Source organism: Marmota flaviventris, chromosome 2 (genome assembly GCF_047511675.1).
Source record: "Marmota flaviventris isolate mMarFla1 chromosome 2, mMarFla1.hap1, whole genome shotgun sequence".
NCBI lineage: Eukaryota > Metazoa > Chordata > Mammalia > Rodentia > Sciuridae > Marmota > Marmota flaviventris.
This window is the reverse complement of record NC_092499.1, coordinates 87,497,326-87,514,227: the sequence shown is the minus strand read 5'-3', so window position 1 is coordinate 87,514,227 and position 16,902 is coordinate 87,497,326. Positions and strand designations below refer to the sequence as shown.

Below are 16,902 nucleotides of genomic sequence, written 5' to 3'. Positions count from 1 at the left end.
CTTTTTTATTTTGAGACAGGGTCTCACAATGTTACCTAGGACCTTGCTTGGCTAGCCTTGAACTTTTGATCCTCCTACCTTAGACTTCCAAGTCACTGGGATTAAGGCATGCACCAGGTTTTAACTCCTCACTCCAGAGGGATTCTGAATGTACACATATAGTTTCCTACATGTAGCCACCCTCAGATATTCATTCCTTGATATGGAGTGAGTGAAGATCATAGGCTCTGGAAAGTGACTACATATGTTCAAACCTCAGGTTTTTACCACTACTTGGAAACTTGCTTATTTAAATTATTAAATCTTTCAATACCTCAGTTTTTTCCCATAGAGGTTATTATCTCATGTGTAATATGAGAATTAGATGAGTTATACATATAAGCATTTAGAACAATAAATGATACCTATTTGCTGTTATACCTTTGAACAGCTTTAGACTGTATTGTAAAAATTTTTCCCCCAATGATAATAAGTTGTCTTCTGGGCACACATCACAGTAGAAGAAAGAAAATAGAGAAATTTTTAGTTTTAATAGGAAGTGAGTGGTATAGAAAGCCTTTTTAGGTAAATAGGCCAGAAGACCATTAAAAGGGAAAAAGCATGAGGTATGAGATTTGTACTTGTCTTTAACTATTCTGTCAGAATACTCATTTATACATTCATTATGTAATAGTCACTTACTAAACACTTGTCAACAAAAAAACATTTTACTCAGAGCCAAAGAAACCCCACTGTAACATCCATTGGGAAAAAAGTTTAGTTTCTCTTTTGACTTTACAGAAAAACTATCCTTCTTTCATTATACTGTATTATATCACTGATTAGTAACAGAATCTTTAAATTTGAAAAGTTATTTCTATTATGGCAAACTCTAGCCAAGCCTAACAGCACTCACATGTTAAGATATGATTCTTAAATATTAGCTATAGGCAGATTAAGTCACATGGACATTAAGTCCAAATCCAAAATTTAGTTTATATGAAGACAAATTTGTCTTGAAATGATAATGTATATTTTACTCTTAAAGGAAAGGCTTTCATTTTAATTCAGCATTTATATGTTAGTATTTAGCTAAATTTGGAGAAAATAAAAATAAAACAAATACAATACCTTTGACTCCACTTGGTTTAGCATAAGTGGAATGTCTGAAGTGGTTGACTTGGGAACACCAAGAGAATCACATATAACTTGAACTTCCTGATAAATTTCACTGTTTTTATCTAACTGAGAATTTTTACGTTTCTTCTTCTGCAATATCTGTGAAGCTTGAAGTTCTGTACTTAAAAATACTATAACAAAAAAAGGTTAAAACAAATGTTATTATCTGCACCAAATATCTTAAATAAAATAAGTATCAACAATACGAAAACCAATATTCCCTTACAAAGAACCAAAGAGCAATACCAACATTTGCAGAACACAGTAAACTGTGTTAAGGCAGCAGAGGTGAATGGGACACAACTTACCTAAAGCTACATAAAATACTCTTTCAAATTTATACTGTACTTTAAATGGCTAATTGTTTTTCACATTGGAGAAGCCTGAGCAGCTCCCTCTAGAGTCAAGCATACAAGGCTTCACGTCCCTCCAAAGGAGAAGCTTCACTTTTCATCTATTTTACCTGTATAGATTTACTCTAAGACTTAGTTTGAATAAATGAATGAGTAAAAAAGGGGGGGCACTAAAAATAAAAATGAAAATGAATTTATTTAATACCATCAGGTAAAAGAGGAATGAATGAATGACTTATTATATTCTCCTTGATTTTGCACTAGCTGGCTGCAGTTCCATTTTAATTAATACAGTAAATGATCTACAATGCTATTTCAATGTACCTACACATTTTGTTCTGAGTCAGGCACAGTGTATACAATGGAGTTGTAACATCAGAGAGACTGCCTACCCTTAAAGAGTTTAAAATCCAGTAGAAAAGACCTACCAAAAAATTAAGAATGTATGAGACTTTACTAACACATTCTCTTATGACAAAGCACTGGGCTAGGAGAGAATGTGTAGCTCTAACTCATCTATACATGGACGGAACAATGTGAGTCAGGAAAGACCACATGAAGCTGTTCACAACTCCCTCTCTTTTCACTATTCTATTCTATTCTTTCAAAAGCCATATTTAAGAAAATTACTAAAAAATCTTTGATGGATAGTCTTATTTTAAATTAACTTTTCACTACAACAGTTATGATATTGTTTTGGTCCTTAGTTAAAATTGACAATACACAAAAGCCACAATTTAATATAGCAGTTTCAAATTCAGCTGAGAACACAATATCTAGGAAATATAGATACCAAGATCCCATCCTCAGAGATTCTAAATGAACAGAGATGAAGCAGAAGTTGGACATCTGTGTAGTTTGTTTTAGAGTCAAGGTGGCTCTCATGGAGAGAGAAAAAACACTAATTTTCTATGCAATCTACATATTACAGTCTAAAGAGCCAAATACCAAAAAGTTACAACCAGTATCTACCATACTTCATTGTTGAGGACTACACTAAGGACCCTCTGATTTAAAAACCTCATTAAAAGAGATTACTAGTTCTTCAGAAATGTATCTTTGGAAGTCTGCATTTGTTCTGCAGAAGCATGCTCTAAGCAATAGTTCAATCAAGAGTTTAGTCTAGTACTTATGAAACTAACCTATGCAGAGTATAAACAATATAGGGAAAAAGTAAGTTGTCTTCCCACCACAGTAAATTATGCATGTTCTATGTTGCTTTTTACTACTAATGTATCTCAGAGATTACTCCATAAAAGCACATTTGATCTATTTTCATTTTTCCTAACGACTAGGTTGTGATATCACTGCATAAATGCACCATCCCCATTTAACTATTTGTGGACACTCAGGTTTCCAGTCTTCTTGATATCACAATGTTGTAATAAACATCCTTTTCATTTATCTTTCAATATTTAGGGCATTAGATATGTATTCAGAGACAATGAATTACCAGGTCAAAGAGAGGCAAGTTTTTAACTATGATTTTGAAAAGCTGTCCTCCTAAGAGGCTACACCAGTTATTTGACCCCCATAGCATGTCTACAGTATATAAGAATTTGTTATCCTACACACTTGTATTATTTTATTTTTATAATGCCTTGATTTTGAAAAAACATTGTGCATCTTTTCACTTTATATGCAATTTTAAAATTCTTTTTCTTGCAGGGTGTGGTGGCACACGCCTGTAATCCAAAGAGGCTGAGGCAGGAGGATTGCGAGTTCAAAGCCAGCCTCAGCAACTTAGCAAGGCCCTAAGCAACACAGCAAGACCCTGTCTCTAAATAAAATATCTTAAAAAGGGTTGGGGATGTGGCTCAGTGGTTGAGTGCCCCTGGGTTCAATTCCCAGTACAAAAAAAAAAAAAAAATTTTTTTTCTTTAGAATACATGTTCACGTCTTATATACTTTATACATTTTTCTAGTGAAGTTCTCATGTTTTCCTCTTGATTCATTAAAGCTTTTCCCATAGGAAGGAATTTAGCCCTTTTTATTTTAAGCACACTACAAACATTCCAGGAGCAACAGCAAGATTATTATATGACTAAATATGATTCAAACAGCTAACTATAACTATACTTCAGTTAAACTAAAGATAAAGAGTAAATTTTGGTAAGACTGTGAATTGATTTCTGAAGCAAAATATGGCAATATAACTAGACAAGAGATTTTTTTAAATGTTCATAGTCTTTGTCTAAGTAACCAGAAACACAAATTGTTTTAAAATAGAAAAAAAATTCAAATACCTCCAAACTTGAAATCTATTAACTAAAAATATTATGCCAATAAAAAGTAATATAGTTAATTTAAATCAATTTGATAAAAAAAAAAAAAATAAGCTGGGCATAGTGGAGTACACATGTAATCCCAGCTACCTGGGAGGCTGAGGCAGGAAGATTGCAAGTTCAAAGCCAACATTGGTAATTTAACGAGACTCTGTCTCAAAATAAAATAAAATAAAAGGAGCACTTGCCTAGCATGCACAAGGTCCTGGATTCAATCACCAGTACCACAAAATAATAACAACAGGAAGTGAGGGGGAAATGAAGAGTAAAATAATACATTAAATGAGGGGAAGAGGAAAAGGAACTGCATCTGTAACAGTTTCTCAATCATTCCTGTGTGTGTGTGTGTGTGTGTGTGTAAGAAAATACACCAAAAAGTTGCAAGGCACAGTGACATAAGCCTGTAATCCCAGCATCTTCGGAGGTTGAGGCAGGAGGATTGAGAGTTCAAATCCAATTCAGCAAAAGCAAGGCATTAAGCAACTCAGTGAGACCCTGTCTCAAAAATACAAAATAGGGCTGGGGACGTGGCTCTGTGGTCGAATGACCCTGAGTTCATTCCCCAGTACCCGCCCCACCAAAAGAAAATACACCAAAAGTATTCATAATTCTCTCTAGGTAGTAAAGTTATAAATTATTTTCTTCTTTACAATTTTGTCTACTTTCTAAGACTTATACCATCAGCATGTAAGTTTAAAACTTTACCATTTTAGCCATTTTTAGGCATACAGCTCTGTAACAATAAGTATATTTATATTATTGCATTGCCATTATCCCATGAATCTCCAGAACTTTTTCATCTTCCCCAGTGAAACTTGGTATCCATAAACATTAACACCCCATCACATTCCTCCTGAGCATGTATTTTTATAATCAAAAAGGACTATACAAACTTTTCTTAAAAAAAAAAAAAAAAACACTGACATCTTCCTGGTGCCTATAACAGTTTTTGGTACAAGAGTAGGTGATCAATAAATGTTTTTGAACAGATTATCATTCAATGCCTATCACTAAAATGAGATCTCATAATCTCCTTAGCAGTCTAGTTCCCAGAGTTTTAAATTAAATAGGACCTTGGAGATCACCAACTTTACACATCTAGTCATAAATGCTAAGAGAGGAATAAGGTGAAGGAAATAGAAAGTACAAACATAGGGCATTCTATATTAACCATAATATCCCAAGTGTTAGAGGATATACTCGTAGAATTTCTTAAATTTATTTATGCAAACATCTGAGACATCATATTTTAAGTCAAATACTAAAACATTTTCAACAGATAAAATAAGTAATGTTTCATTAATGAAACTGCATAAATTTTGGCTTGAAAATAACAAAACCAGATCAAACACATGCATTTAAATGTCCAAGGAAATATAACTTACATAGAAGTTTCAAACAGTCATCCTTGTTTTTTAAACGGTCTTTAATATCTCCTGATATGAGAACAGAATATGGACATGCCATTTCTTTTAAAAAACCACTTATCTCAAGTTGGAAGCTCTCTAGGTCATCTCTCCCTTTAAAAAAGAAAAATCATAATACATTTACTAAGTACTTACCATACAATCCAATACTATGAAATCTACCTCATTAATTTCAATTTTACATTCAATTCTAAATTTTCACTTTCACATTTAATCCTTAGATGTGTAACTACAAAGCTTAGGTTAAGGCAACTAATTTCTATACAAAGTGTGTGTGTGTGTGTGTGTGTGTGTGTACACACATGCGCAAGTGTTTAGGCTTAAATTTAAGAACAAAAATATCAATTTAAGAACATCTGTAATAACAAGATTGCAAACACTTATATTTAAATCTCTGACAAGTTTTGTCCAATGAACTCTCCATAAAATCAGGTAAACTGGAAATATTTGGAATTAGCAATTGAAACACTTAAAACATTATTAGATCTACAATTATTGTAACTGGCTTCAAAGTAAATTACCCATTTCTTTTTTATTTCTAACCAGATTATTAAATGCAATCATTTAATTAAGTTTCATTATCTTTAATTCGCAATGTAATTATGTAGGAACTTGTGCCTTGTTTTGAATTCACATATTTTACTTTGTTTCACAGGAATTCTGTTAAATTTGTTGCTTGTTTTCTTTTGTGTTTGCAGTGCTAGAGATGGAACCCTCTACGGAAGTACTCTACCACTGAGCTACATTCCCAGCCCAACTTCTGTTAAATTTGGCAAGGAAAAAAATAATTTCAAAGGACAGCTTTAGAAGGGAAGACTATTTTGTTCCCTAGCAAATGCCCAATAGTTTTTCATGTTTTATTTTCTCACACTGTCTGAAATTATACCAAAGATTGGGAGGAGAGAGGGCAGGGGCAGGTGGGTGGTCCATGACTGTAATCCCAGCAGCTCAGGAAGCTGAGGCAGGAAGATCAACAGTTCAAAGCCAATCTCAGCAAGGCAATTCAGTGAGACCATGTCTCTAAATAAAAAATACAAAAAATAGGGCTGGGGATGTGTTCAGTGTCGAGTGCCCCCAAGTTCAATCCCTGGTACCAAAAAATAAAATAAAATAAAAAAAGATCCACAAGGACTCCAGTTACCAAGATGATAATAAATTGAACAAGCTTTGAGTCAGGGCATATTTTTATAAAAGTATTTCTATATAAATACATGCCCTGAGTTTCAGGCTTAGGAATAAAATTTAAATTAGAGATTACATATATATAAAATTAGTTCAAAACTGAGTCATATTAAAACAATTTTTTAAATAACCAAATTCAGACTATTTTTTGCTAAAGAACAATACTAGAGTCAACACGGCAGATAAATAGTATTATTCATAATTTTACATCAAATTTGAGAATCAGTTTTGTATTACCATAAAATTCAAATCAAGATTTTTAATATCCCATACTGAACTTCTCCCCATTAGCAATTTTTCTTTCTACTGTGATCCCATAATTAATAAAATTATAAATTATGAGCTAGCAGTTTATTTTATTACTAATAATAGAAAGGTAAATAAAACTAAATGACAATACCAGTTGAAGTGATACTTTCTTCCAAGTTGCACAATGATTTTATTTGAGAGCCTAACCAAATACAGAGCTCTGAAAATTCAGGTGAAGACAGTCCACCTTCTGCTGCCTTGGTAAGGGCTTGTTCTTCTAACAGTGGTCCCTTATACCTAGAAAGGAAGAAAAGGCAATTAAAAAAGAAAAGAAAAAAAATCTAATATTCTCTATCAAGGCCTATTCAGGCTTAGGAATGAAATTTAAATTAGAGATTACATGTATATAAAATTATATGCTATCTGTTTCGATACATAAAGTGATATTAGAACACAGGGAATAAAAATACTAATTTACGGAATTGTCTATGGCTGCTTTCATACTACCACGGCAGATGTGAGCAGTTATAACCAGGTAATTGATCAGTAAAGCCTATAATGTTAACTATCTGGCCTTTTACAGAAATAGTTTGCCAATTCTTACTCTATACAAATAGTATTTGGCTTTTTCCCCCATATTTTAACATTTTACCATAAAACTATCTAACAATTGTCAATATTACAGATAATACAAAGTCAGATAATAGAAATTTTTTCAGTTTTATACTAGTTCCAAAAATAAGATTTATAGTGAAAAAAAATACAGGCGCAAATTTTAAATTTCAAAAACCTAAACCTGAAAAATACCTATGAGATCAATTTAACCTAAATCATTTTTTTCACTTCACAATTTTATACTTTTAAATACTTTTGCAAATGTATTTGACAGGAACCTTAAAGTTTCAAAATACCTTATTATCTTAATTGAATTAGATATCAATTTTCTTTTATTGTTCTTTCTGCAACTTTTTAAAATGTCATAACCTCACAATTTTAATGTATTTGATATGTTTTAATCTACTGCAGTTATTGATATTTAAATTGTTCTAACTCTCATTAGTAGGAGCCCATTCATATGGCCAGTGAGTCCTATGACTTATCCTTAGTAGTCTTTAAATACTTTCCTTGCTTTCTATGACAAGATGTTCCTGCCCTAGTCCTGCTGTAGTCAGACATCTCTCCAAGAGTCCCTCCAAGAGTCCCTTTTTAATGGCATTTAGAGTATATTATCTGTTATTACACATTAGTCATTGTTTCCACATATTTGAGGGAAAGGGTTACTGGAGTTTGAGCCCAGGGCTTTGGGCAAGCTAAGCATGCATACTACCACTTAGCTATACCCCTAACCCCTGTATGTCTTTTTAAGAGAAATTAAATCAGGAATACATATTGCTATTTCCAATCTGAATTTGCAACTGTGAGGTTTTTACTTGTTTTATATTTATTTTCTTTTAAAATGAAAACTCTAATGACATTTGCATAATCCCATTAGATATAAAATAGATATAAATTACCTAGTTTTAGAATAGGAAATCCAGCAATATTAACAACATTACAGAAAATAGTTTAAGTTTTTGAATCAATTAATTATCCCTGTGGGTCAAATTCCTCAACTGTGATTAATCCCTGTAAATCAAATTCAACTTTTCAGTGGTTTTATTTTTGAGAAAATTTTTATTTCACTCTCCCAATGGCATTTATTAAGATACACTGTTATTGCCACTGTTCCAGAAAGGGAAATATGGATCTGATATTACAGATATTAGCTATTGCTTATTTGGAAACTGTTGGTGACTGCTCTTTGGTGACTGCTCTGCCCAAACCTTGCTGTCTATTCTGCAATATGCAGCTCTGTCTGGTTCTACCATTCACTCTGATTCATAGATTACTCCGATTAGTGGGCTACATATAACATTCAGCCTCTCCTTGGATTCCAACATGCTCAGGTTACCATAATAATCCCAACTTCTGTTTCATGTCACCTATTGGTGTATACACTCAAAACATTAAGTCCCATTGGAACAAAAAACAGAACAGAAAGTGCAAGTCCATGAGAGGAATTTGCCTTGATATGTTGTACTCATATCTGGCTGAATTTATGTAGCACAATGTGTGAATAATGCTTTCAATTCCCTTTCACTGTATATACCAGAACAATTTGCTATCAATTAACAAAATGTTTGAATTTTAATTGTAACATTTTAGAGAAATGTCTGGAAACAAACTCTTCAATTGGACAAATTCTTCAATTAAATACATCTGAGAAGTAAACTGTCCAATTAATCCAATTTTTTACATTTAGAATATATTCCATTAAGACTGTACAGAAAAACAGTTTATTTCCAGGCAATTACTCCATCTACTCAATATACCAATAGACACTTGATTCATTGTGCTTTAATTTTTAGGGATTTTTTAATATTTTAAAATTATTTTTATTTGTTCTCTTTAGTTATACATGACAGTAGAGTATAATCTGACATATGTATACAGACATGGAGTACATCTTATTTTAATTAGGATCCCAATCTTATGATTGTAAATGATGTAGAGATTCACTGTGGTGTGTTTATTTATGTATGTAGGAAAGTTAAGTCAGACTGATTCTATTGTCTTTCCTATTTCCTGTCCCTCCACCCTTCCCTTAATTCCCCTTATCGAATTTATTGAACTTCTATCCTTTTCCACACCCCTTTGTTGTGTGTCAGCATCCACGTATCAGAGAGAACATCTGACTTTAGGTTTTTACAGATTGATTTATTTCACTTAGCTATGCTAAGTCTCCAGATCCACCCATTTCCAGCAAATGTCACAATGTCATTCTTTATATGGCTGAGTAATATTCCATTGTGTATATATACCACATTTTCTTTATCCATTCATCCGTTGTAGGGCACCTGGGTTGATTCCATAGCTTGGGATTTGTTTTGTTTTGATTTCATTTTTATTTAATTCTGCTTTATAATTATATATTTCTGTGGATTTAAAGTCTAATTTACAAAACAAGGTACATTCACACAAATCTAGTTCACAATCTTAATCTTATTCTATTGCCTATGCTCTGCCTCCCATCCAACATGTAACCATATTTACAAGTTTGGGGTTATACTTCTATAATAGTTTTTAAAATAATACAAGCATATATGTTTTTCTCCTTTTTAAGATAATACTGTTCTATTCCTTCCTTCAAACATACATGCTCATACATATATTTGCATTTACTAGAGATGAATACTTACAGATAAATTTCAATCATTTTTACAGCTGTGTATTATCTGTCTGAATACATCATAGCTTCATCAGCTTCTAATGAGGATATCCTGGTAGTTTCTACTATTTTGTTATTATAATTTGGCAAAGTTTCATCAGTGTATATTTGGGATAGATTCCTAAAGGTGGGATTTGGGGATCAAAGAGTATATAGATATATAATTTTGTTAGACATTATTAAATCTTCCTCTACAGGAGTTGTACTATCAAGGTATCTATCACTGTCTGGTAATTCACTGAAAATATCAAACTTGGAATTCTGACTATGTGGTAGGTCAATGTAGTTTTAATCTACATTTCTTTTATAAGCAAGGCTATGTGTCTCTGCATAAGTTTAAGTCATTTGCATTTGTTTTTCTCTGAATTCTCCAGTTGTATCACATGGGGAATATTTTCTAACTCCCATTTTGCAGGTAAAGAAATTAAGACTTAACAAGGTGAGGATACCTGCCTTAAGTAGCAGGCCAGGCACAATGCTAGTCATATATAATTCATTCAATCATTATAACAATGCTTTGAGGTGGTATTATCCTAATTCTATAGGACTAGAAAATAAGCAAATAAACAATGGCATTAGGATTTAAATGAATTTAGCCCAAATACTCCGTATAAACTCAAACATCTGTCAACACCTATAAGGAAACTAAGCAACTAACCTGACCCAGATGATTCAGCAAATAAAAGGCAGAACTGGGACTGCACCCCCAGCCCAAGGCTGCTTCCTCTATGTCTCACCTCTTCCTCCATATCATACAATGATTTTCATTGAGACTTAATAGTAAATGTCTTATTTCCCCCATTTGCTTTCATTTCTGCAATAAAATAATCATAAACTCCTGAATAAATGTTAACTAATTCATATTGGTAGATGTAAGTCAGTTTTCATTGAAATGCCATTTATCAAATTCAATAAAAACTGCTCAAATCACCAAAGGAAAAAATTCATAATATTTAATGCCTTAGCTAATCAAGTAAGAAAAATAAAAAGAGGAAAACATAAATACATTTAACAAACCTGAATATCTAATAATAATTGTAACAGTAGCTAACACAAACTGCTTACTTAGGCTAGCCCTAAGTGTTATGCATATATTACCTCATTTAATTGCCATAATACCTATTAGAGTAGGTACTATTCTTAACCTCATTTTACAGATGAGAAAACTGAAGTACAGAGAGAGAACTTCCTTGGGACTGTCATAATCATAGCTAACTGGCTAGGAACTGAGCCATACACTCTATTGCTACAGCCCTATGTTCTTAATCCCTACTTCCCCTACTGAACTGTCGCCATTCAGAAACATATCTAATTGTTTTACATAATAGAAGTATCTGAAAATATTCTGCTAGATAATTGAATAAGAGTAGGAAATAGTACATCAGACTAGAGCAATGCTTCTTAAACTTTCATATGCATATTGATCTCCTGAGGGTCTTGTTAAAATAGACTAATTCAGCAGAGCAATAGTGAGATCTAAGATTCTGTATTCCTAATTCCCAGGTGATATCAATGCTGCTGGTCCACAGACCTCTCATTAAACAGCACAGTACTAAGAAACTTTTTTTTTTTCCACTTAAATATCTCTCAATGTTTGTCATCACTGCTCATTGTTTTTACCCTTGTAGATTAGGAGAAATTACAGCAGGAATTCAAGTCTATTTATGCCATATTTAGCAACTGTTTAGTGCTTATCACTACTACTACTGCATGCTTGCTTTGATTTCCCAATGCAATTCTGCTATTTACTGAGAATAGCCATGCTCTTAGTTTGTTCTATACTTTCCTATTAGGAAAGTGATATTGTTATTCCAAACACTGGTGACACCCCTCCTAAGCCTAGATTATCTTCCCACCAGGGCCTCTTACTGGAACCATTGGTAGTAGTCTGGCACCACTTCAAGCTAGGTGATCCACATCTTTCCATTAAGGATACTGGCACTTTCCTCAGAGAGAAAGACATCCAGGGCCTTACTTACTTTCTGTTTATTTTCACCAGATAACATAACATGAGATTGTGTATTTTCCCCTGTCATTTGCCAACCTGACTAGTCGAGCCTCTGATTCAGCTCTCCACCCCTACCTGCTTCCCATCTCTTCCACTGTGTTCCACCCATAAACAACTCATATTTTGTCAATATCACTCAAAAAGTTTATCCCTACCACCTCTAGCTTTCCTTATTTTTATTCTCAAATTGCACAAGATTGGTTGATAGGTTTTTGTCCTCCTTGCTTTCCAAGACAGTATCCAGATCACTGCTCCTGCTCTCTCAAAAGGTCTAGCCAGTCAGATCTGCGACCCTCTTCCACTTGTATTTTTCATCTATCAATCTCCTAGACACTCAACATTCCCTTTTATCACCTTTCCTCTCCACCTGTATTCTTGCCATTATAATAAGTTTATTCAAAGTCCATATGTATATCCTATCTGGTACTCTGAACTCGCAATTTCCTAATTTCCTTTTTACCAACCTTCTTTACCTTATATCAATCAGCTATCTCCTGGACCTTGCCTTCACTACACCTACTCCACCTCCCAAATCACAAATTCAAACACATCACTCCCTCACCACAACCTACTACATCTATCCTTCCAGCTTGCCTTTTTGACTACTCACCTACAACTACTCTTTGATCTCACTACTTCCATTCCATTGGTCCTTCTACATTCTATTTACTAGCTCCCTCCTTTCTTCACTTAATTTCCTATTCAATTTAGATTCTATAGTGTCATTTCACTTTGGTGCTTAATATTAACTAAAGAAATGAATCCCTGAAATCTAATACCCAATTACTCACTAAGTCTTACTTCTTTTCATATTCACTGCCACTAAACAATGTCTCAGGCCACTAAATTCTCCAATTTATTTGCTGAGAGACGTACCTTTCCAAATAGATATATAATCACTCCCTTTTTTATTTAAAACCCTTCTGTCATATTCCATTGCTGTTAAAGAATAAAATCTACAACAAAGCCTAAAAAGTTGCTGCATGTGCTAGTCCTCACCTGACTCTTGCTTCCAATCTCCCACCACTGCGTCCCTTGCACTCTGCCTTCCTACCACATGAAGTTACTTCCTTTCCTTCTAATACAACATGCTCCTTCCTACTTCAAGGTCTTCATGTTTTGTTCTCACTATAAGGACACCTTTATCCTCCTTTTCCATCACGTACTTAACTTCTATTCTCCCTTCCTATTTTGTCCCAAAAGTCAATTACTCAGGAACCTACCACTAAGCTTTCTAAAATATTACTATTCCTTTCATTTGAAGTCCTCGTTACAGTTTATGATTATTTGTGTGACCCTGTCTGTTTTTGCCCTTGACTGTAAGCCCAACAGGGACAAGAACCAAGACTACTGTGTTCATCACCAATACCTCAGAACAGTGCTCAACATACAGTTGTGTTACCTTCTATAATAGTAGCTCTCAATCTAAGCTGTGAAGCTTTGTAAAAATATTCAAGTCTGTACTGCACCTCTGCAGATGATCATTCAGTCAGCTGTGGTATCTGCCAGAATGGGGAACATTTTTCACAACCTCCATACATGAGTTTTTTTTTTTTTTTTTCTGAGACAGGGTCTCACTAATTGCTAAAGCTGGCCTTGAATTTATGATCCTCCTACCTTAGCCTCCAGAGTCACTGAGATTACAGAAGGGTGCCACTGCTCCCAGTTCCATACATGACTCTAATGTATAACAAGACCTACTGGTTGAGATCTACTGTTCCACAAAATCATGAACTATTGTGAAATCATCTGCTCCAACACACTCATTTCAGAGATGAGGAAACTGAGTGATTCCAACCTTTTTCATTCATAATATACTATAACATTAAATTATTCTTTATCAGATTCCCTTTTAGTTCCTCCCATTAATTTCTTTATACAACAAACTAAAGCACCTTCACTGGTATCCTAAATGTCTAAAACCACAATAGAAAATACATTAGTCACTATTTACATGGACATTTGAAAACAGTATTAAATTATAACATATACTGTAAAAACTATTTTTTCACATTTCATTATCATGGAATTCGCATTTCAAACCCTTTTCCTCAGGTATTCTAGGAAAAAAAAACAATTTTATAGTATGCAGACTCTTTTACTTCCCATACTGAATAACGTGAAACTAATTTTTCTTGATAAAAGTCAAGACTACAGAAAACTTCATTTTCCAAAACACTAAAATATAAACAGTAAGTTCAAGGAATGAAAGAAGGAATAAAAACACTGTTTTCCCTCTTTTCATAAACGATTTACAGGATCCCATTGTTCTTATTGGGAGTACTTTGGCAATCAAACTGGAGTCTAAACACTTTGAAGTATTTTAACTTCTTGTCTTCATTACTTCTTTAATCAAGTTAAGGAAGAATTTCCAAGGGATTGCACATAAGTAAAAACAAAAACAAATGCCTCTTAAATAATCACTAACTGTTCCTTCATTAAACAAACATTTATTCAAGAGCTACTAACATAAAGTTCTCTAATGCAGGGTCACAGCAGAGTAGGTTTTATCTGGGTGCAACTAAAGAAGCAGTTGGTAGAGGCACAAATGCAGTTTGGGGGAGAAAAATCAAGGACATAAGGGTTTCAAGTTTTACACAGTACTGCGAAGGCACAGCTCACCCCATTAAGAAGTCCTTGCATGTAGCACAGCAAGACTATGCAGATTGCTACAAGCTTTTTAGGTTTTTAATAGGAATCTTTAGGACTCTGAAATAATCTGGTCCTATGCTTACTTCTGTGCAAGTTTCCTTTGAACTTGTCTTCATTCATTCACCCATTCACTCAGTCACCATACACGTGACAGACCCCAATCTGGGATGTTGCTGGGAGCGCAGCAGTAAACAAAACCCGGAAGGTACCAGTTTTCCAGGAGCTGATTTAGGAGGAGGGAGAAAAAGCAAGAGTGAAGTTGAAGAGACTGACAAATTGGCAAACAAGATAGGAGCAAGGGCTGTGATGAAAAACGGAATGAGCGTAGGTTATGTTGTGGAGTATAAGGACCCCGACACCTGCAAGCTGTTAACAACACTGCCACCTCGACCCCTGGAAGTTCTCATAAAAGTACTCTGAATTGTGAATAGCAGCAGGCAAGAGACTCCTTGTACCTTCCACGACTAAGTGAGTTTATAATAATCCGAAAACCTTTTCTAGCACATAAATATGTATTAGCGAACGGATTAAATAGTTCAATGCATGGACTCGCACTGAACTAAACAAAATGCTTTCTCCTGTCAAAGATGCAGGAATGATTGACTCTTGAGCCCCAAGTAAGTCCCGGGTTGTACACTGTAGGAGACGAGTCCACAGCCCCAGTTCGAGTTCCAGGACCGCCCCCGGGCGCGAAAACAACGTCAACATAAACATCACCTGCCCGCACGGGCGTGCCTGCAAGACCGGCGGTAGCTCGCCGGCTCCACGCCAGCCCATCCCGCCGGGTCCGGCTGCAGAGTTTCTAAGCAAAGAGTTTGGAAAAGGGGGCCACGCGCCCCAGCTCTCCGGCCCTGCTCCACCCTCCAAACGGATTTCTCTCCCGCCTCCCGATTAACTCCGTCGGCGCCGGAAGCAGCAAGGCTGAGGAGGCCTGCACCGGGCCGCGCAGACTCAGCGGAGATTGACGGGGAGGAGGCTGCAGCAGCCAAACGGTAGAAAAGGTTACGTTTTCGAGGGAAAAGTCCCAAGAACACTTACCCCAGAGCCTCCAGTGTGTCTAGCACGTCCCCCTCCATGGTAGCTTCGGGACCCGGCTCCGGCCCTCTCATGGTCCTTTGGCCCAAAGCTGTTCGGCTTTCTAAAGAGACCGCCGGAAACCAACGTCACAGCGCCAAGGTTCCGGTTAGGATATCGACGGTGACTACTAAGTGCACCTCTGAACGAGGCCGCCAAGGTTCCCGGCATAAGGAAGTCCACGCTTGATTGATAGTCTAAAACCGCTTTGTATAACAGTAGTAGTTTCTTAAAACAATAATAAAAAGTAAATAATTGCAATAAAAGGAATCTTTATGTTGAAATCAAACATCAAATATTAAGTTGCTTAGGACCTCGCTAAGTAGCTGAGGCTGGCTTTGAACTTGAGATCCTCCAGCCATGTGTGCCACCAAGCCCGGCTTAGACCTCTCTTTTTGAAACAAAAATCCTGAGATGAAATTATAATTATCTCGAGTTACAATTATTAAATAATAGCATCTACTTACAAGTATAATTACTAAATCAATATGCACAGCAGTGCTCCGATTTTAATATAGAAGGGAAGGTAATTTATAACAAAAATATTATTTCATTATGAAACATAGAAGACCAATGAAGTGACCAGATATTTGTTTCTGTCTGTGGAATCACTTCAAATACGTATTCAAGCTATGTGTATTGCAAACAATATATGAATTGTATAAGCAACAAAAATACCAAGAGCAGAGTAAGGTACTGGATGTCAATTTATAGAATTATGACTAACCCTCCATAAAGTTCCAAAAAACAAAATACACTATTCCCTTTATTACCATTCATGGGAAATTCAATCTTTATCTAAACAATACAGAACAAAATTCCTAGATTTTAATATGTAAAAGGGAATCAGAATATTGGGTCAGATTATTATTAGCAGATATATCACCTACAGGGGTATCTCAGAAGGCCCTCTTACAGATTAAAGTCATGTAAGACATACAACTATTTACAACTATTGATTTTTTTTTTTTTTTTTTTTGTACTGGGGATGGAATCCAGGGGTGCTTTACCACTGAGCTACGTCCCCAGGAGTTTTTATGTATTATTTTGAGGCAGTGTGTCGCTAAATTGCTTAGGGCCTCACTAAATTGCTGAGTCTGGCTTGCAATACTCCTGCCTCAACCTCCATAGTTGTTGGCATTAGAGGCATGCATCACCACTCCAGGCTAATTATTCTTGTAAAAGATTGTCATCTACATTGCAGAATACATAGCATCCCTAGCCACAGTAAAAGTCAATAATACGC

General features: G+C 35.0%; 1 protein-coding gene across 1 annotated transcript in view; it reads right to left on the bottom strand.

The window, feature by feature from the left end:
• Positions 1–15,723, bottom strand: part of Fam98b (family with sequence similarity 98 member B) — a 30,226-nt gene extending 14,503 nt beyond the window's left edge. Inside the window, exons 1-4 of the mRNA XM_027926084.2 lie at positions 15,621–15,723; positions 6,806–6,951; positions 5,182–5,316; positions 1,111–1,289 (exon numbers count right to left, since the gene is read on the bottom strand). Coding sequence (XP_027781885.2) covers positions 1,111–1,289; positions 5,182–5,316; positions 6,806–6,951; positions 15,621–15,691 — 531 coding nt within the window. The 5' untranslated portion in view covers positions 15,692–15,723. The remainder of the gene's footprint in view (positions 1–1,110; positions 1,290–5,181; positions 5,317–6,805; positions 6,952–15,620) is intronic.
• Positions 15,724–16,902: the final 1,179 nt, after the last annotated feature.